At 36.4% G+C, this 22,827-nt stretch overlaps 1 protein-coding gene across 13 annotated transcripts in view; it reads left to right on the top strand.

Annotated features, from left to right (window-relative positions):
- Mycbp2 (MYC binding protein 2) overlaps nt 1-22,827 on the top strand; it is a 233,148-nt gene that overhangs the window by 81,181 nt on the left and 129,140 nt on the right. For 12 of the 13 annotated variants that reach the window (XM_085828825.1, XM_029468874.2, XM_085828828.1 and 9 more), the window contains exons 18-23: nt 1,145-1,252; nt 7,661-7,780; nt 10,291-10,372; nt 17,985-18,102; nt 21,957-22,161; nt 22,631-22,784. In XM_085828825.1, coding sequence (XP_085684951.1) covers nt 1,145-1,252; nt 7,661-7,780; nt 10,291-10,372; nt 17,985-18,102; nt 21,957-22,161; nt 22,631-22,784 — 787 coding nt within the window. The remainder of the gene's footprint in view (nt 1-1,144; nt 1,253-7,660; nt 7,781-10,290; nt 10,373-17,984; nt 18,103-21,956; nt 22,162-22,630; nt 22,785-22,827) is intronic. The other variant, XM_085828830.1, reaches the window with a different exon arrangement.

The following is a 22,827-nucleotide window of genomic DNA, read 5'->3' as shown; positions in this document are numbered from 1 at the left end:
AAAATAATGCTTAATTTTCCTAACATTAAACCTGTTTGTTTCTATTATAATTAATCAAAGAAAATATTTTTCTGTTTTTTAAAGTATTGGTGCTGCTCATCCTTTTCTAGAACACAGTCAACATGTTTTCATTCTTTGTTCCATGTTTACTAAAGAATGCCCTATTTTTAAACTATTTATAAGAGTAATTATGACTGTAGTTTTAATTTTTGCATCATTAGAAAAGTTAATTAGAATGAAGAGCATTAGAGAGTTGTGAAAAATGCCTTATTAAAAAATATTCAGCATTTATATATTTTCATAATTCTCTTTTCAGATGCTAGTAATTTAACTCAAATTTATAGAGTTTTTTTTTTTAAACTTTGGCTTTGTTGAAGTTGCTAAAACTTAAGATTGTTGTTCTTATGTCCTTCAAATGTAACCTAAATTTCTTTTTCTTTTCAAGCTAAATGTTCACAAGAAAAAGTGATCTTTAAAAATTTTTTTTAATTATTTTGACTGTAGATATTTTTCTTAAGTACTAAATAAATAGAAGGAACAAATATGTGTGATTATATTTTTTATAATGGTGCTTCAGAAAGAAATGGTTTAATGAGTGATAATTAATGTTTTTAAAATGTTCCTTGAATTGGATAGTCCTTTGCACTATCAGTATGAGACACAGTCCAGGTCATCCTTGCTCCCACAGATGTGGGACACACACAGATAGATGTCAGGGACAAGTTTACCTTGGTTTTATAGCAAAGGTGTTAGAGATCTCTTAACTTAAAATGCTGTTGTATACTATTATTTCAATTGGAAACAAACTTGTTATCATTCAATATATGTTTACTAATCTTTAAGATATGGTATCAAAAATACCTTAAAGATTATTTTAGTATAACTTCTAGTAATCCACTTGAGATTGTGTGTAAATGCCCAGTCTTTATAAGAATAAAAGATTGGACTTGTCCTTTATAAACTGTACTTGAGATAATAATGTGTTGGATTGAAGTAGTTATTGGGAAGAGGAATTGGAAAAAGTAAAATGTCCAAAACAGTTACAAATAAATTTCTCATGCATTTGAGCTTTAATTATTTTTGTTCATTCTAGTGTTTTCCTTTTGTGAGCTTTTCTATGCACATGCAAAATGTTTCTCCTCAGGCCCCCTTGTATTTGCTGGTCCTATTTTTATGAACCACCGAGAACAGGCTCTAGCCAGACTCAGATCCCATCCAGCTCAGCTAAAGCATAAACGGGACAAGCACAAAGGTATTTGGTCTTCCTTACCCCCTAGCTGGGATGCTCTCCAAATTTCTTCCACTCAGTGGAATTTTGTCTCTGGGAAAATGCACAAAACTGATTCTTCTGCTCTGCTTCTGTGGTGTAGCCTGAGGAGAAAGGACATGTCAACGTGGGACTGTCCTTTGTGGCTCTGCTGCTTCCTTCTCTCTTTCTTGTTGTGAACTGCAACAAGGAATGTGTTCTGCATTCTGTCTTTTCATTTGCTTTCCTCTTTCATAGCTTTAAACAGGTAATAAGTATCATTTATTCTTTGTCATTTGCCTTTTGAAGATCACAATGTAAGATTTTAGTTCAATACTGTTAATATGGTTTGTCATTTACAAAATTATGAAGTATAGTGTGTAAAACTGTTAAAACTGCCAATACATTTCTGCTATTTTAATGTCAACAACATATAAGAATGTATAAATACTTGCTATTTGAAGGCTAGGTGGAAAGCTATAAATAGAGAGTAAAGCTTAGAGATGTGCTGCAGTTTCCGAGAGGTCAGAGGTCTAGCCACAGAGAGACTAGGAATCGCCTCCTGCATCATTATTTCTTAAGCAGAGTTCTAGGCTAAGTATAATCAGTCCAAAGTATGTTTATGTCTGTTTTAAACAATGTAGACAATTTTTTATTTGTGTCTAAATTGTGTCTTGAGTCCTAGCATGTGAAACAGGTACTCATCATTCATTGGCTAATGCAACTTATTTTTGCTGTTCTCTAAAATGCCTAAGGTGGGACTGATGATTGTTGGAAGTTTTAAAAAAGTTTTTCTATATAGACAGGTTAGTCGAATTACTATATCTACCTTGCTTTTTTCTTTGCCTAGAGACCTTTAACCTGTCTTTAAAAGTGACTTTCATGTGAGAACTGGCAGTCATATGCTCTTGATTATCTGCCCTTCTCAGCTTCAAAGTAGACAAAGCAGGAACTTTAAATATATAGATTAAGTTTATAAATAGTATAAATATATAATATATATAGTAGAAACAAGTGTTTTAGATGTATGATTACTTATAAGAAATATATTATTTTACTTATTATAAGATCAGATTTGTGTTTGCTCTATTTACTGGGTAATCAAGCCCTTTATATATACGTAAAACTTTTACAAAGTATTTAGAACAAATTATGTAAATTTTATTTGCTATTTGCCAGACTCTCTGGTATCATACTCCACTTTTAGTACAGACCTTCTTAATCTCTTTTCTCCATAAATGTATGATGGTGAGTTCTTCTAAAACTTTACATAAAGTAGAACAAAATATTTCAATTTTATGATATACACTAAAATCTTAATATATTATTACAAACCACACTTGAAAAATTGTTTTGAATATAGTATTAACGAAAACCAGTGTTATAGATTTTAATCACTTTTTCCGTGTTGGAGACTAGTAGCTATAGAACCTTTAAGCAAAACGAGAGTCTGAAATGACTCCTGTGTGCGCTGGACTAGTGTTTGTAGAGCTATAACAGTCTCTTTGAGAAGGAGGTGATATTACAGAACCAGGTTTGTGCACTTATATATTTTCCTGGTTTATAAAGTGAGATAATTTCATCTGTTTACTTCAAGAGGAATGCAGTGTTAGGTTAGGAGACGGTGTCCTATCTATACAAAATATTAGCTGCCCACTTCCTGCTGTCTACCTACTCACTATGCTAGCTGTCTAGCTCCTTATTCGCTCTCCTGTCTTTTATTCCTCTCTATTGATGGCCCCTCCTGCCTTTCACTGTATTTTAATATTTCCCCTTTATACACTTTTTTAAAAAAGTACTTTAGGCATTAGTTTACCTCTTAGTTCACTGTGCTAGTTATTTTCTGACTTAAATATAATTATGTTGATAAACATAGGATGACGTTTCCGACCTGTGACTTTACATGGGTTAAAAACTCGATTTATTAGTAACAGTGCTTTCTAAAATGGAAAGCTAGAGAGCTCCTGGCAAAGTCGAAGAACTTCAGAGATGCTCATAGGATGGCAGTTTGTGATCACAAAAACTCCACTGTGTAAGGCTGAATCACAGAGTGTAATTCTGTATCACATATAGTAGGTTACAGTCATAAACTAGATTTCTAAGGGATTCTTGGACTAGCATTTTCTCCAGCTACATATCAAAGTCAGGGAAGTTTTTTGATATGCCATACCTAGTTAGGAACATCTGAATTATTCAAGAAATAGTCTTAGACTCTATCTTAGAGCGGCTGATGTGACATTCTGAAGACATACTGCTAAGCACCTCGGAGTGTTTTCTGCTCGCTCGCTCTTTCTTTCTTTCTTTCTTTCTTTCTTTCTTTCTTTCTTTCTTTCTTTTTTTTTTTTTTTGTTTGTTTTTTTTGTTTTTTTGAGACAGGGTTTCTCTGTGTAGCCCTGGCTGTCCTAGCACTCACTTTGTAGACCAGGCTGGCCTCAAACTCAGAAATCCACCTGCCTCTGCCTCCCAAGTGCTGAGATTAAAGGTGTGCACCAACACTGCCTGGCTTTTCTGGTATTTCTATTTGAGACTGTGTCTTAGGGTTTTTCATTGCTGTAAAAATACAGTATGATCAAGAACCTAGGGGCAACATTAATTGAGCCTGGCTTACAGGTTCAGAGACTCAGTCCATTATCATCATGGCAGAAGCATGGCACCATCCAGGCAGACGCTGTGCTAGCGAAGGAGCTGAGAGTTCTACATCTTGTTCTGAAGGCAGCTTGGAGAATACTAGCTAACTTTCTACTCCAATAAGGCCACACCTCCTAATAGTGTCATTTGCTGGGCCAAGCAGAGACAACCTTGACAGAGTGCTGAAGCATATAGTGGAAGCATGAGCTTTAATTGGGATTCAGTGTTCATGCTACGTCTTTCATTTACTCAAACCACACAGCTGTTCTATACTTGGTAGTCCTTTTAGGGTCTGTATCTTTATTGTAAAAATAAGAATAATTTACAACCTATACTGCTATAAAGCTTATATTAAAAATATGAGATGTATGTGTAATTTTTGCACATAGAAACCCATGAATCCAACTGTAACTCTCAGTGGCATGCTTTGCTTTCTATTTTAGGACTCTCTTGATATACAAGACTTGCAATATCATTAAATATGTAAAGAGTTTATTTTTACTAAAGATTTACAATTTGGTGATTTGATAATGGGAAAAACACATGAGCCTTATTAATATCCAAAATCTAAATTAGTTCCATCATTTATGATTTTGGACTTGTTGGTAACCCTTAAGGTTTAGTAAAATGGTCAAAGAATACTGTGTTGTTGGACTGCTACGATGATTAAAGCAAACAATAACAAATAACAGTGGTGAATATTGATTGAATACTTTCCATAAATTGCTTTGTTTAATCTGCCAAAGAACCTTGGGAGGTGTGCACCACTGTTGATGTTTTACAAGTGGGAGGGGCAATGCAAAAGGCCCAGTGTCTCCCGTGCTGGGATTCCTATGCTGCTCCATCCACAGCGGCACTGGAAGTTTTGTACTGTTTATGGCACAAAGCAAGTACCTAAGATATTGCAGGAGCTACCTCTCTTGGTATTTTAAATTTAACTATTTTGCTCAAAGCATTCGCTGTATTCTGTGACCACTTTTAGGTTTGTTTAACTTAGGTTAGCTAAAAAATACCTGACTTTATGTAAAAATTAAATTTCAAGTTTATAATCCTTCAGATGCCAAGTCTTTTTTTCTTCTACATAAATATGTTCAGAGAAGATAAATGCAATGTTTTAATTATATATCTACCAAATCGTCAGTTTTAATATCATATGATAGATATCTGTGAACACTGATTAGAAAAAGACAGTTATGGTCATGCTAAGAAGACCATTATAAGATTATTCAGATTGACTTATTTATCGTAACACAAAATGAAGTCTTTTGGTTGCTCATTTATCGTTTTCTGAGTATTGAGCTTCAACATATTTGACATTTCTGGATTTCCCTGCTGATTCTTGATTGGGACTACATTTTGGCTGTTTACTAAGTACTTCTTTTCAAAACTTAAAAAAATTCAAATTTTATAATTATATCACTTTTTCTATGAAGACCCCAGTGTGTGTGTGTGTTTATGCATGTGTGTGTGTGCTTACAAAGTCTGCAACTGACTAAGACTATTTTTTATTAATACTTTCACAATCTAGTAATTAAGGTATGGCTTTACATATAGGGTGTTTACATGAACTCTTAACAAAATGGTTCTAGTAGAAGTTGTATATCAAATAAAATCTTTCATTGTCTTATTCATATCAATTTTATTTAGTTAACTATTAGGCCTTGAAAATTTTTTCTTCTGTGATGTTGTACATCTTTTGTGGATTTGTAACTCTGTTAGCCTCCAACTCATGGAAAGAGAACAATATTCAAGTCAAGGTAGAAGTTTCTAAATGGACAAGATACATTTATATAGTGGAGAATATGTTTTATTAAGTCTGGAAAGATCATAAATCACACTTTCTTTCAATAAGTATATATTTTGCCAGTTATGACAAAGTTAGAAAGTTTGTTCCCATCTAGTACTTGATTTAAATAGATAACTCTTGGAAAATATATATTCCTTTTTGTTTGAGACCTTTAATGTATCCACTATCTTCTAAGATGAGAGAGAAGCCTTTAAACAAAAAATACATTTTATCTGAACTGCAACAAAATACTGAACTTTCTAAATTTGTTTTTTCTTTGACTTAACAAACTCACATTAGAATATTTAGCAAAAGAAGTATTATTTGTTATCCTGTCATAGTAAAACCTCTCACTAATTCAGGTGTAGTATTTATGATATTTTTACATAAAATTTCAAAGTAATTTCTTCCTCTGAATTTTCAGGGTCATACTTTTAAGGGGAATCCTGTCTAAAATCACTAGCTTTTCAAACCAAGGGCTCAAGAAATGAAGGATTCCTTCAACGTGCCTTCAGCCTCTGGGTCCAGCAGTTAATTCTTGTATGTTAAAGGAATTTCATGTTTATGGTACATTTTAATGTAATGTCAGCCTATTTTGAAGTTTAATGTATGTGAATACATTTTCTACGTTGTAGCATTTAATATATAATCTATATTGCTTGACAATAACAAAACTGAACCTTTATATACATATTCTGTAATTAATACTTCTTCATTAAGTCACACGGGCCCACCCATTTTATGCTATTCTGAACTAGTGAGGTTTTACTGTCCAAGTGTTAGAAAGCGTTCAACGTTTTCAAGATAAAGTCCACTTTCAGCAAAGAAAGTCATATTTTAGGGCAAGTTTGTGTTAACTAAATATTGATGAAAGTAAATCAGAGTGAATGATTTACTGATGAAAATGAAGATTAAATGATTCAATGTTCTTATATTTAATATATTAAAGAGGGTAATAAAATCCAGAATTCAAACTCTTTGCTATAGATTATTGTATGTATCTGCATGGTTAATGCACTTGTTTAATGTTTCTGTGCCACAATGGAGTGGTTCAGCCAGGTGACCTGTTGGAATTCCTTCCAATTTCATACACACCACATGAAAGGAATTTGACTATTGATAAAATAAAGGTCACATTCTAGATTGTAATGTATAGTTTTTGTTTCAGAAAGCAAGTTATGTGTCTTATTTACACATTTCTAAATTCAAGCTTTAAAATTCTAGAATGTGGAAGTTATGGTTAGAATGTCATATAATTTCTATATCAGATATAGAAAGCAGTGGTTGAGAGAAGCCTAAAGGGAGGGAAAATTATCAATGAACAAGCTAAAGATAGAAAGAAGGAAGGAGGGCAGACAGAGGACTGGCTAACTTACAGCAGGTGAGGGAGGCCACACTAAACACTGAGAGGGAAGGTCGAGGAACCCTGGGGAAGAAGAGGCCATTGAACTGCAGGGTCCTGAAGAAAGCTCTTTGGTCTTTATCAAGTTTCTTTTTAAGTTTAGTTGCCATCCTGGTGGGCAGAAAGGCAGCAGCCTTTCTGAGAGCTGGTTAAGAAATTGGTCATTTGTGAGTCTACTAGGATTTTTAAATTAGCAATTACCAACAGTATTCCTAAGTATAATTATTGTTAAATGACATTGCATGTAGTTATTTTTTATTCAGACTATATTCTTCCATATCAAATTTAAATTTCACATTAAAATTTTATTTCTATTACTTAATTGTGCATTTTCATTATACAGCTAATTAGCTTACTAGATTTTACCAGATCATATCTTTATTTTTTTACTGATTTAGTAGGCTATAACAGAAGTATACTATATATCTATTCAGACTGGCTTCTTTAATGATAGCTTCTTGATCTATCTCTTCTAACAACTACAGGGTCTTCTTGCTCATTCCTTTTAACATTTTTCTCTCTTTCTTCCATAGTAAACTGATTTACATTTCATTATGAATATGAATAATTGTATAATTGTGCATGTTAACACTTTCAGATGGAAGTGGAGACAGAGGGGAAAAGGACGCAAGCAAAATCACCACGTACCCTCCAGGTTCTGTGAGGTTTGACTGTGAGCTCCGAGCAGTACAAGTCAGCTGTGGATTTCACCACTCAGGTAGCAGCTGGAACCTTAGGGTATAACTGCATTTTTACAGTTGGGTCTAACTTGCTTAGAGTTGATAAGCATTGCTTGTTACCTGCATGACAAGGCACCGTGTCTCTCAAGTCGATGGGGTTTTGTTTTGTTTTGTTGTTATTAAAGAATCTTAAAAAAAAAAAAAAAACAACTATAGCATGATGATAGAGTGTTATACTTGTCAAAAGATCTAAATTCTGGTTTGTCTGCTGATAAACCTATTTTCTAATTCAGTTCAGGAAATTAAAGGAAATGAAATAATTCCTGAAATGCCTTTTAATCCTAAAATCCTATGACTTTCATAATATTGTCTCATGTTTTATTATTATTGAATTAGAAATGTATATAATTAAATAATAAAATGAACAAAATAATTAGATTTTCAATAAATTGTTGACATTGCATTTAAATAGCTTGGGTTGCACTATTCAACCTTTTTCAAAAATTAAAAGTTAAAAAATATGTTTTCTTATTTGAGAAGACATTGGCAAGCCTTAGGCTCTGTTATGTTGTTGATGTATATAATTGTCTAGACTACTATCCTACCTGCCAGTCTCTAAATGTTTTAGATTATTGAACAGGATTTTATATGTCCTTACACATTAGTAAGATAGACTAATATATATCATTAAATGTTACTGTTTTTTAGTGGTATTTCTAAGAGGTTTGGAGTATATTATGAGAAGCGTACATTTATGACCTATAAAATACTCTGCAGAACTAAAGTGATTAATTTTAATTAAATGTAGAATTATGTAAGCCTTATCTATCTTTTTTTATTTATTGATTGATTGATTTATTTTTGAGGAAAGGTCTCACTGTGTCCCCCAGGCTGGCCTAGAGTTCAGTTTTTAGATGAGGCTGGAACTCACAGAGATCCAGCTGCCTGTGCTTCACAAGGACTAGGAGTCCTCGGATTCTTCCTAGGTCTTCCTAGGTCTGCTTCCTTATCCACCCAGCCTTCTTGTCTCTCTGTCCTTCCTTCCTTCCTTCCTTCCCTCCTTCCTTCCTTCCTTCCTTCCTTCCTTCCTTCCTTCCTTCCTTCCTTCCTTGCCTCCCTCCCTCCCTCCCTCCCTCCCCCCCCCTCCCTCCCCCTCCTTCCCCCTCCTTCTTACTCTTTCCCTCCCTCCCTCCCTTCCCATCAATTTGTATTACCCAAAGACTCTTCAAAGTCGAACTTGCCCTGAAGTTAGAGTTCTCATCCTTAAATAAAATTACTCTCCCTCTCCCAACAGCTATCAAATGCTAATAGATTATCAGCATTTGTGGGACTCCATGCCCACCTCCCCAGCTTCATGCTAGAATTTTGTCTGGTTTGGACTTTGATGGGTCTTGTTCATACTGTCACAATCAATCACTGAAAATCCATTTGTATATCTGCCTTTGTGTCTGGAAAATAATATTTCTTTGTAGTCATTTGTTACATCTAGCTTTTTAAATCGTCCTCCCTCTGTCCTGTGAAGATTCCCGAGCCTCTGAGAGGAAGGGTGTTGGTACTGATGTCCCATTTAGGTCTGAACACTCTGAAGTCTTGCATTCTCTGTAGGCTGACCAGGTGTGGGTCTGTTTGCTAACTGCCATCTTCTGCAAGAAGCAGCTCCTCTGATGGGCACTGAAGAATGCCACAGTCCATGTGTATAGCCCAAATCCTTAGGATTTGTTTTTACTAAACAAAGTAATGGGAGCAGCTCTTCCTTGTGGCCCATGACCTTTCTAGCCACAGGCTGGCCCTGCTAAGTATGGTTTCTATTTAATAGGATGGGTCTTAAATCCGATCAGAATTTTGGTTACAACAAAAACATTCATGCCACTCCTGCACCAGTGGGATATCATCCCCAGAGAGTCATTGTGGCTCACAGGGCTCTAAAGTGGGTAGCAGTTTTGATTGCTTTCCCTTTTGGTAATGTGTATATAGCACCATGAAAGCTGGCCAAGGTGGATGGAGCTGTCAGGCCAACTCTTGCTGGAGTTTTCATTTTCTATAGTTGAAGCGTGTATAGTGTATTTAGCAGTAGGGTCTTACCATCAAGTTCTAGAGATGAACTAAGAGCACTGACAGTAGCTTTTAATACTTAGATGGGCTCTATGTGTCAACAGTGGAGAACAACTCAAAAGGAGAAAACGTGTTTCCAGCATTGGGTTTCTGGTTTTGTCATCATCTTCATGGTCGTCGTCATCACTATTTTGTCAGCGTGTGTTTTCTAGTTGTGATACTGTCCCCACTATAGGATAACTCAGTTTAATCTGTTTTTATATGTGTCTATTTTAGGAGGCATCTATTTGGTAGGCTTCAATATGGTGTTGTCATGGCTTGCAATGTTAGTTTTCTCTCCCTATAGTTCTTGCCCCACTGTGCCCTCCCATCTAATGCTTTCTATGACCTGTTTTTAATGACTAAAGATTGAACAGTGAAAATTACACTGCTCTCAGTATTGCTATGGTAGAAATGTAAAATACATATAATAAAGATATAAAACTATTATTTTCAGTGGTTCTCATGGAAAACGGAGACGTCTATACCTTTGGATATGGGCAGCATGGCCAGCTGGGACATGGGGATGTCAATTCCAGGTAGTGACCAACTTTATTTTACTATACTCTTTTTTTCCCATCTCTCTTCCTCTCTCTCCTTTCTATAGTTTGATATCTCTCTCTCTCTCTCTTCTCCTCTCTCTGTCTCTCTGTCTCTCTCTGTCTCTCTGTCTCTCTCTCTCTGTGTCTCTCTGTCTCTGTCTCTCTCTCTCTCTGTCTCTCTGTCTCTGTCTCTGTCTCTCTCTCTCTCTGTCTCTGTGTGTGTGTGTGTGTGTGTGTTTACTGAAACTACTACTGCTGTTTTTGAAAACCTAGCTCTGCATTACTTGATGGTTCCTGGTTGGGTGCTTATATGAGGTAGCTGATTTGTAGTTAATGTGAACAGTTGATAGGCATTTTATGTATGACAGTGAGTAGGATTACCACAAAACCCAACCATATTCTTTACAGATATTCTTTTTTTAATCAAGGCTCCACATGGCAATAGGAAGATAGTGAACATACCGAATTGTATTGCAAAATAAAGCAAAGAGTTTGCAGTGTGACTGGGAGTGTAGCTCAGTGGCAGTCCTTAGGCATGTAGAAGGCAGGGACTCACTCCTGTCACTGCAGTGTGACTGGGAGTGCAGCTCAGTGGCAGTCGTTAGGCATGTAGAAGGCAGGGACTCACTCCTGTCACTGCAGGGAGAGGAGAAGGAAGGAAGGAAGGGGTACTTGCTGATATTTCTGTCTAATGTTTGCGTAAGGACATTGAAACCTGTTGGTCACTCTGATATTTTGACTTACCATAAATAGTAAGAGCTCAACTGTTAGAGGTAAGTCCTTTAGCAATACTTACTCTTCCCTACGTAAGTTGGTCGTAGACTTTGGATTGCTAATACAACCATATCTACTTTTCTCAGTTGTATTGCAGCAGGGTGTGACTGTGTAAAGCAGGTAGATAGGTGTAGCTCTGGCATTGGGCTGTTCTTGTAGCTGGTTGGTTGAATTTATGAATGCTGGCAGGATCTAAGATGTTCTTATAGATACCACCATTTGGAATGGAGAATAACAAAACTACAAATTAGAAATAGCTTAGTTTTCTGCACTATAAATTGCCACACCAATTCCTTACAAATCATTTCTTCAAAGGTAAGAAATAATTTAGCTCAAGTCCTTTTTGTTATGGCCTTTGTTCGGTGGCTAATACATGCCTCAATACAGCCAGATGAGCTTCCTGCCAAAAGTGAGAGGATATCTGTTTTTATCTTTTTTCTCTTTCCTTCCTTCCCCCCTCTTTCTTTTTTCTTTAGATTTATTAATTCATTTTCTGTATGTGAGTACACAGTTACTGTCTTCAGACACACCAGAAGGCATTGAATCCATTACAGATGGTTGTGAGCCACCATGTGGTTGCTGGGGGAGATCTGTTTTCTTAGTTCCTGTCTTCCATGAAGGAGTAGATAAGGCAGGATTGGATGTGCACATGATTTTTTTAGAGGAAAACCGAAAGTTAAAAGGGGTAGTAACAGATGCAAAAAGTAGAACTTTCAGTTGTCTTGCAGGTCTCACCCACAGGAAAGAGAGAGGTTTTCATAAGAAAAATGGAGATTCTGCGGTAGCTTTTAAGGGTATGTCAGCTAGAGCAGCAGGTGTTTCTGAGCCAGGGGAAAAATCTTTTGAAAGAGTCCTACCTTAGGTACAAATGGCCCACATGTATGCATTCACCATGTTCCATGCTGATAGTATCTCAAGAGGCGAGTGGCCTTATGGACCTAGAGATAACATTTGAGGTTGTACGTCAGCTCTGTGCTCCTGCAATAGGTTATCTTAACGAAACTCAAAGTTGCTTATGTCTACATAGAGACTTATTTATCACTTCTGGAGAGTCAGCTTTAGGTCAGCAGTTGAGTTTTATAAGAACCTGCTTCTACTCTGCCTCATTTCTCCCTCCATAGTCATAGTATACGGTTGAGTCACTGTCAGAATCAAGATGACATCTACAATTTCTTATTTATAGCCCTTGAAAGAAAGAAACTCTTTTTCTCCTAGGTATTCAATAAACTCAGCAGTTTTAATTGTGTTAACTCACCACACTGCTGTGGCATGCATGTCATAGGGCCTATGATTCTGTAAAGTGTCAACACTTTGTTTCTCTCTGAAGGCTCATGGCACAGAAAGGTTTATTACAAGTTACCATGACTGTGACTAATAATTACCTGGTAAGCACGTTGGAGCCTTATACAGAAAGATCATTGTGTTTAGATGTGATAGAATGGCGGGCATGTATGAAGTAGAGCACCTTCTGAAAAGTAAGACTTGGCGCTTGATTGTCATTTTGCAAATAAATACTTGCCAAACAGCATACTTGGGAAAGAAAGAGTGATAATCGCGACTACTCCGATTCCAGCCCTACCTAAGGTTATTTTAACTACTGTACAATGTGCAAAGGTTGCAGTATAAAACAAGACCCTGGTCTTAGTTTGTTAAGATGTAAAGTCTGTTGAAAGAATGTTTATATTGTCTCCTAAGATGAAAGGGTACCTAAAACCCATGTTTTCCTGAACATTTTAGTCAGCACCATCCGTGAATTTATAATGTTTCTGAGGAAAGAAAATCAAAGTAATATGCTTAGTAGTTTTGATAGCTCAATTTGATCATCTTCAAGGAATACTGGTTTTAAAACAAAATTATTTGTACATTAAACTCCAATAAGATCTATTTTTTAATGCATTAAGCATTTATTTATTTTATGTGTATGATGTTCTATCTACATGTATGTCCATATATCACATGTTTGACTGGTGTTCCCAGAGGAAGAGAAGGAGGGAGCTGGAGTTGTATCTGGTTGTGAACCACATGTGCCTGTGCTGGGGACCAGAACCCAGGTCTTTTGCAAGAGCAATGAGTGATCCCAAGTGCTGAGTCATCTCCAGCCCTGTGAGATCTGTTTTAATTTCTCAAAATTGTCCTTTTCTAGCATGACCAGTTTTCCTTATGCTTTCATCTTAACTGAGTAACTTAAAGGCTCGGTGCATGTTTATAGAGCAGAAAGCCTGACCTCAGTTCTGGGACTTGGAATCCCACCAGTCCCCGAGCTCATTTCAAGCTCAGGACATGAAATCCTACCAATACCTTTCCTGGGAATCTCCACCCTGGAAAACTCTACTCCTAAGAAACCCTATACAAGCCTGCCTTCTCCTCAGTTTGCTGCTGTTTCTCCTCCTTGCAGAGGCAGCTAGCCACTCCTGAGTTTGCCCCAGGAAATATTTTGTGTGAAGTTTTTGTGTGGTGTGTCTTTGTGGTATTCCTTGAATTCTGACAGCCAGAATACCTTTCCACTCAGAGCTGTAACACTTGTACATATGGTGTTGGCAGAGCTAAACTGGGGGACACAGCAGCCTGCCTACATGATTATCCTTGTGGATTAGAAATTCATTCAGACCACTTCTAATTTTAAGTAATCCAGTTTTGACTTGGAGCTCTGTGTGACTTGCAAAAGATGTTAATTTAGAAAGGAGTTGATCAATTACTTGGAGGGATAATCACACAAGAAACAAAGCCTCTATAGCACACTTATTACCACAAAAGCAAAGCATGAATAGATGTTTAGTTAACTTGACATATGTAGTTGAATGTATTTTTAAATGTTTCTAGTAACCAAATATACATTATTAGTTAACACATAATAAAACATGATGACTGGTATAAGGAGACTATTATAGTGTATATATAGTGCTCAGATATGAAAGAGATATTATTGCCAGCTCCTTCCGTAAGTCATTCTGTCCTAAGGACTTAGTTGAGTGTTCAGGCAGGGTTTTTGTTTGTTTTCCCCATTTAGTAGCTGATCATAGTCAAGTTTTTTAGCTGTGTGCCTGAGGTTTTTGTTTGAGTAGGATTCCATGTATCTCCCTAGATGCATGTGTGGGCTTCCAGAGATGATGTGGGTCATGGACTCATTGTGCAGCCCAGCCTGTAACAAGTGTTAAGTAAAAGTAGGCATTACTGTAGATGCCTTTTGCTAATTTATCTGTTAGAGCTATAATAGCCTATGCTAGAGTCAAGCCTGATCTTACTGCCTTGATTGTTTTCTACTACACTAATACCATTCTTTGTGCATTTCGAAAATAAATGTTAGAAGGCTTATAAGACTTTGTGCATTCATTCCTGAAAAGGGTCTATTAAGATTTTAAAATTTAAAATTTGTTTTGTTTTGTTCTCTCAAGTTTGTGCTCTCAAGTTTCTGAATTCCAAATTAATTTACCATTCTCTGTAACCTTAAAGTCAGACTTGGGAATTAATTATGTAGTTCTGGTGCTTTGTCCAGCATGATAATGTATCAGAATTTTATCTTTCTCTTCTTGTCCTTGTATCCAGATACAGTATTGACTATTATGTCTGAAAGTCTTTAGACAAGGGTCACATCCCTGCTTCACCACCTCCCATAAGTGCTGTGATTGTCATTTCTTTGAGCTCTAGTTTTCAGGTCCTGTCTGATATTGCAGAATCTATATAATTTATGTAGAATGCATGGAATGCACATATACACAGGTATAATTTTTATTTTTTTTTGTTCTTCTCTTTTTAAATAGTTTAGTAAATGAACTCATGAGTACCATAGATGAAGTTCAAAGAACCTATCCTGCAAGTCCTGCTTATTTTTGGTCTCAGATTGCTAGTGCTCTTACTGAAAATCAGTGGGAGCATTTCATATGTCCGTGCTTTATGAACCGTCCCCGTTTGCATTGAAGTAGATGTTAACATGAGGACATTAATTCACAAGGCACACCTCTAAAGTGACACTTGTTCTCTTGCCCAAACTTGCTGTCCTCAGAGTTGAGAATCAACCTTTTTCACTGTTGTTCTCATTCATATTACTGTGTTCTCTAGATGAAAACCAAGTGAAGAACTATATCTAGCTATCTACCTATCTATCATCTATTCATTTGTTTCTAGGCATGGCCTTCTGTTTTATTTTCCTTTTATTGCCTGGCTATGCAGATACATTTTTGATTATTTGGAAATTTAATTTGGTTCACAGTGGTTTTAATATATGGTCTTAGTGTGGTGAGTGACTTAAGTAGAGTGTAAAGGGTCCTATATGGTCTTGTTACCTTGGTCCTCATAAAGCGGTGAAATGCACACACATGCACCCATTCACACACAGATCTCTGAGTTTATCATTGCTATACTTTCTACAGCCTTTATTCTTAGCCTTTTTCACCTTTCATTTTATTTCTTAATCAATTTAGAGACCATTTCATTTTTTTCACTCTGAACATTATGTTGCATAAATGTATCAATCTGCCTGTATTTTTCATAACTATTGTTTAAGGACTTGTAAAGAATTAAATCACCATATCTATATAGACAGATAGCATTTCAGAGTCAGCTCATGCCTCTGCAATGAGTGTAATTCTGCGTTTGCATGGCTTTTTAGTTGTTTTAATTTATTTTTTACAAACTGTTTTAAGATATTTTGAGAATTTGATAGTAAACATTCTTGTCAGAAAAAAATAGAACAAAATTTCTGTGAAGTATTACTGGTAAGTCCCAAGCTTGTTAACAAGCTAAAACGTTTCTCTCAGCTTTCCTGAAGCTCAGTTGTGGTCTTCCTAGAAAGGCTAATGATCTGTCTCAGTTGTGAGCTCTTTCAGTTCCCAGCTAGCGTCCATCTGTTCTGTCCCCAGCAGCTGAGCAGATTCTCTCATTGTGACCTGGTCTGTTCGCCAGTCCCTTTTCTCAGCACAGGATCTGCATAACACATCACAACAAAAATAAAGACTTATAAGGCAGGAGAGTTTTTCGTCCACTAACCTTATAACCTTATTTTCAACTCCTATTATCCCCTCCTACTGCTGTGAGGAGATGTGCCTTCACCATTCCCTGAGCCTCCTGCCTCAGCATGTCTGCAGAATCTATGCAGTGCTGTTCTTAGCTCCATCTGACCTCTGAAGTCTGTCTATTTTTTTTTTTTGGGGGGGGGGGCGGTGCGGGGTTGATTTTGAGACGGTTTCTCTGTATAGCCCTGGCTGTCCTGGAACTCACTTTGTAGACCAGGCTGGCCTTGAACTCAGAAATCTGCCTGCCTCTGCCTCCCAAGTGCTGAGATTAAAGGCGTGTGCCACCACACCCAGCTCTGTCTGTCTATTTTAATGTGTTCACCCTTCCTCAGATTTGCCGTCTTAAATGGAGTGCACTTGTCCTGCAGCTCAGTTTTGTTTTTAGCTGTCTGTTCTCCTTTGTCCCTTTATTCCTGGTCTGCATGAAGGGACTGTGCCTCTTTCTTCTCCAGCCACACTGAGCACTTCAGTGCTTTGCTTGCTCCCAGCGGCTGAGTTTTCTGCCTCCCTGCCTTCCTAGAGTGTTAGCCAACATCTAAGTTTGCCCCTCTGGGAATTCCTTCAGTAATTCTTCTCATTCGCATTCCTAAGACTCTTTTCTTCTGCCCCTCTGAATTTAGCTGCCCAGATCCATTCTTTTTCTTAGAATAAGCAGTTGTTTCTACCATCTACTTTTTGTTTCCTTTCTCCATACTTGACAGTTTTCTAAGGCTGAAGAGTATAAAATCAGTTATTACATCTAGTTCCTGAATGAAATTTCTGTTAAGATATCAAATGCGAACTAGTTCATAGTAGATTTCTCCTGTTAAATAAAGGTAACACCTATATATCTGAAAATGTACAAGTTTGTGACTGTTCTGGTCCTTATCTAGCTGTCAAATATATCCATCTTTTCACAACACAGTGTTCCTAGTTCATATTTTTATGAGAACATGCCATGACTTCTGTGATTCTAGTTGGGAGCCTTGCTCCTTTCCAAGTCATTTTTAGCTATATTCTAATTTTAGTGGATAAATTGTACATAATTAAAGAAAATGCAAAGTATAATTTGATCTTACTGTGTGTGTTTTACTTTCTAGTGGATTTTTTTTTCAATTACAGATAATGGTTACTAAAACTGGTTAATAACATAGTTTATAAAACTAGATAAGGATACTAGGATATCATTATCCTAACACTTAACATTAATTATGTGTTTACTATGTGTCAGGCACGGGCCCAAACACTTCTTAATTGTTTCCAGAAACAACATGGGGTAAACACAGTTTCTTATTATTCTCTGTATTTTAATATAGAAACTGAAACACAGTGAATGATTTGGTAAAATAGCCTGCTTGAAGGAGTAGGACTCAATCCTAGCTGTCAAACTCTAGATCCTGAGCGAATAGCTGCTGCTGCAGAGCTCCTCATTATGCATGCTCTGAGTTCTTAACTATTACTTTAACATCAATGTGCTGAAAATTAGAACAGAAGATTGTAAAGTTATTTCATTGGGTTCCTGAATTGAATACCTGCTGAGGACCCATATACCACTTACTGTACAGGCTAAACAGATTTCTCCTCTTACAGTTAGCACCCATATTTCTGAAAAGATAAAGTCGTGTGTTTATGGTTAGGGTAGTAAATTTCAAGAATCTTTTCCTTAAAGTCATTGTCCGATTACCTGGTGCCTAGCATGGAGACAGGTGTATCACACCGAAACAAGTGATTTCTGAGTGTACCTACTAGTGCCTTGACCTTTTCAACTCCTTATTTTACTGTTATACATTGTTTTATATTTCAGTTGACTCTTGTAAGAAATTGACTTATTTTTTTCTTAAACCTAGGGGATGCCCCACTCTTGTCCAAGCCTTGCCAGGCCCTAGCACACAAGTCACTGCCGGCAGCAACCACACGGCAGTCCTTTTAATGGATGGACAGGTCTTCACATTTGGAAGTTTTTCTGTAAGGAAATTTTAAAACATTAATAATATTGTATTATACAATTGCCTTATAATTTGCTACTTTAGCTTTTTTTTCTGGTTCCAGTAAAATTCTTGTATTAAGATAATTACATATGCATATTTCCTTCCTACCCCAACACACACAGCTCCTGAGTGACAGATTTTCAAATAATTTTCATCTCTAGTTCAGCATTAGAATTTATTGAATTTAGTGATTGTATTAGAATTGAACATGTTTATTGCAAATCAAAAGCTTCTAAGCAGTCAGTGGAGCTGAATCTACCACTTAAAGGTATTTCTCATCTAATTTATAAAGAAATAAATTTTCTTAACATGAAGAACTATTTCTATTTTAGAATTTTGGAAAGTTTAGAGTTTAATCTGATTTATGGCTCTTGTCTTTTTGCCTAACATCAAGTGCAAAATTACTTTTCTTTGTCCTCTCCCATCTGTTTGTTTATTCATCTCTCTCATTGCCTCTCCCAAAACTCTTTTTCTATAGTTTGATGTAGTGAATATGAAGGAAAATCTCCCTAAGGCTCTGTTTGTAAGCTTACACTGTATGAGGTGAGAACTGTTGAGACCAAACTCAACAATGTTTGTCTTTTTAAGTGTGTGAGTAAGTTTGAATGCATGAATATGTGAAGTGTACATGCCAGCACAGAGGTGAAGGCTACAGGATGACCTTGAATGTTACGCTTCAGGGCCTATACACCCTGTTTTTTGAGAAATAATTAAAATGTAAAATGGATATAGTCTGTTGCAAAAGTTTAGGCTTGGCGACAGGATCCTAAGGACCACAGAGCATCTGCCTTCAGTTTTCTGCTTGCCTTCTTCCCTCCTTCTCTCCTCTTCCTCAGCCCTGCCTCCTCTTTTTCTTCTGTTTTTGCAATGAGCTGTTTCAGAAAAAGCCCTTACTAGAACTCTATGTAGAGCAATCTGGAACCAACTCACAGAAATCTACCTGTGTTGGCTTACCTCCTGAGTGCTGAGATTAAAGCCATGTGCCACCATGCTCAGTTTGCTTTGTGCTTTTCCCCATAGAGAGCTACTGCCTTCTAATAAGATGGAGTTTCTCATCCCAGTTGAACCAGTATAGAAACTTGGTTCACAGATGTGCCCAGAGTTTTGTCTGCAAATTGATCGTAGATCCTGTCAAGTTGACAATAATAGCTGCCTCACTCCATCAGTTCACGCAGACCTTACCTCTCCTTTGTTACAGGCTTTGGAGCAATTAAAAAAATCTTTGGCAGGTATTTTAATTTTTTTTCAGGACATCCATTATGTATTCTGGCCGTGGTTATCTGGTGTTTCAATGGTACTTGTAGAGAATAAGACATAAAAAATGTAACTTTCTTTATCTTCTAATATTCTGGACATATCTTGGCACATAATGCTTATATAGTTATATTTTCTTACATATCCTTTTCTGGTGTTAGTAAGATAAGGCCTTGGGTTCATAATCCTTCTGCCTTAGACTTCTGAATTCTAGGGTTACAGGCCTACTGTACCTTACTTGGCTACGATTTGGTTTGCTATTATTTTCTTAAGGAATCCAAAAGGAAGAGGCCGATGTTCTTCTTCCTCAACTAGGTCTCTATTTAATCATGTTTGATAATCAAATATTAACCTTTTTAAAACTTTAACATCGGTCTCCTCTTTTTATTTCATGAAAATATTTAATTAATTTATTTTTTGAGATTATAATCATACCATACCTCCGACCCTTTCTGCCTCTAAACTTTTAAATAAAAGGAGAGGATCATGAGAGTAAGTATGTGAATGTGCATGAGGCAAGCGCATGTTTAGTGAAGCTAGGTTCTATTATGTTTGTCTTACTTCTGAGGATTCGGAACTGCTTATGCCTTAGGAGTTTTCATATCACGGTGCCAGGCCTGCTGAGCAGTCTACTGGAGTTCCTCAAAGATAGCTGACTTTACCGCATCCGCACGCCACTCTGTGTCTATGCTATAATGTTCCAGGTTCTTACACTTGGATATTTATGTACTTTACATTTTAATTACATAATAATTTTATTAGAAGGCTATCTTTTAGTTTAACTCTAAGAAGTGAGAATTTTGGGTCAAAAGTTGGTGGGTCAAAAAGACTTGGTAGGTTTCTGAGTGCTAACAGTCTATTATTTTTAAGCTGCATGTGAGAGTAGCTTTCTCGTGCTTTGACAACAGAATGTGCTGTTGTGCCTTTTAATTGGCACTGATCTGATAGCTGACCAAGGATCTGCTAGATTTCAAGTTGGTGCTATGAACTAAGTGTCTTGACCTATTTACCACATTCCTACTAAGGGTCTGCTTTTATCTCTTGAAGGACAACTATCCCTTTTCCATGTCCTCTCTATTCAGTCCTCCTCTTTAGCCTCCTCTGTTGTGCCTCCGGGACCCTTAGGCTTTCTGGACAGATCAGAGAGAACTAGGGTATTGGTTTTCTCTGGTTTCAAGTCAAGATTTCTTCAGACTCCTAGTACAGTTAAAAGTTTAAGTCATATACTTATTTATCTGTTCTGTTGGCTCTGTGTCTTTAGGTGGGTAATGTGAATCAGTCACTATGGTTTTCTAGACTAACATTCTAGTTGCAGATTTCTGTGGCTTTATGTATGTCTGACTTTTCACCACACTCTTGGGTCCCTATGGGGTTGTCTAGGTATCTATATTTCTCACTGTTTTTCTTCATATTTGTTGGGTGGTGGTAAGGCAATACATGCTTATTTTAATTGTCAGTCTGTCTTTCTTTTCCTCCCAGAACAGAATATATATGAATATTGTGTGCTTCTTTCATTGTTCACCTTCTAATGCTTTTTTTTTCCTTTGTCAAAAAAAAAATGGCCATTGAAAAAGGCTACTTCTCTTAGTGTATAATGTCTTCTCCTTCACTAGGTTCTCTTCCTAGGGAAGGCTTAGCTGCATCTGTAGTTGGCCTGTTTTGATTTCTGGCTATGATGTTGAAGGAGTAGACCTTTTCCTAGGAACCTGGCAATTGTGTGGGGACTTGAATGTTTGCAGTAGCCTGTGTTACCTCATTGCTAAGGTGTTGCTTTTCTGTCCATGCTTTGTCAGTTATCCTCACTGGTGAGCTTGTGTTAAGTGGTTCTGGGGCCATGAGGTAGTATTTTCTCTCCTCAGGGGTTTCTGAAAGGAGAGTGATGTGAGAGACTGCTCTTGATCCACATGGGTCAATGTCACCTAATCCAGTGTCAGTGTTCTTCTGTAGTGAGAAAGCCCCTACTTCTTTTGAAATGCATTTTTAGCTAACCAACTACCTTTAGGCAGCTATACTTTTTAAGTGAGTTAACTTGTTTGGAACATACACCTTATTCCTACTGTTTATCTTAAAACATAAACGAAATAACTAAAACTTTACATAACAACTTCATTGAATATTTTTCTAAGTTTATTCTCAGTTCCAAACTTTAATCTTATCACAAAATGTCCTCACACTGTCTGAGATTAAGAATGACTTCCTTTTACACTGTTAACTTAAAATGTCAAAGTGATTGTTTTGGAGGAATCCTTTGTAGCAGTATGTTTCAGGCATTGTATATGTAAGATACTTTAAATTTAAAAATGGGTGACTACAGAGTATTTTGGAAGCATTCCTTATATGGAAAATATTTCAATTAATACAAACATATACTTTATGTATTGTTAAAAGGAGATTATCTAGAAATAATAGAAATTATTACTTTTAAGGTATTAGGTCCAAATTCCACATTTATTTATTTAAAAAAACTAAAAGTTCATAAAAATATGATTTCATATAGTTATTTTATAGACAGTTATAACCTTAAATATCCTGGAGATTATCCAGCAATAATACTAATATGATTTATTTAACTTTTAGAAAGGACAACTGGGAAGACCCATTTTGGATATACCATACTGGAATGCAAAGCCAGCTCCCATGCCTAACATTGGATCAAAATATGGACGGAAGGCCACTTGGATCGGTGCGAGTGGGGACCAGACTTTCTTAAGAATTGATGAAGCACTTATAAATTCTCATGTACTTGCAACATCAGAAATTTTTGCTAGCAAACACATAATAGGTAAATAGCTTGTCTTTCTAATGAGATACGGCTGTATCTTTTTATGTGCGTGTGTTATAGAAAAATAATAGGGATATTTAAGAACCAGAGTAATCCAGGCAATGGCAGAACCAGGAGCTATGTTGTAAATTGATCAGACTTATATTACCATGAGTAAGTGACTTTCTACATTTAATCTTTAAGTAAATAATTGAAATTAATTTTTTTGAGAGATTATGGTGATCGCACTTAAACCAATGCCCATGACAATAAATTACACAGTGCAGGCTTAGCATAACAAGAACATTTGTAACAGACATAGTCAGAGGTGTTTTCATTCTGTCATTTAAAAAAGACTCCGTTTAAACTTATTAGACATATATCAGCTTCTGTATGTATGAAATTGTAATAATACTACATTCCTTGTGGGCTTGGAGGAATGTATAAAGGTAATGCAAAGCAAAATTATATTTACTTATATTTTCATAAGGCCTGGTTCCTGCTTCCATATCAGAACCTCCACCATTTAAATGTCTTCTGATAAATAAAGTTGATGGAAGTTGTAAAACTTTCAATGACTCTGAACAAGAAGACCTGCAAGGATTTGGTGTGTGTCTTGATCCTGTATATGATGTGCTTTGGAGGTAAGCATGTGTCTTTATAAAATACAGTACCAATAAAACAAAC

Source organism: Mus caroli, unplaced genomic scaffold, assembly GCF_978045245.1.
Source record: "Mus caroli unplaced genomic scaffold, Mus_caroli_1 scaffold_12, whole genome shotgun sequence".
In the NCBI taxonomy this organism is placed as follows: domain Eukaryota; kingdom Metazoa; phylum Chordata; class Mammalia; order Rodentia; family Muridae; genus Mus; species Mus caroli.
The sequence above is the reverse complement of the archived record's forward strand: the minus strand, read 5'-3'. Positions and strand labels throughout refer to the sequence as shown.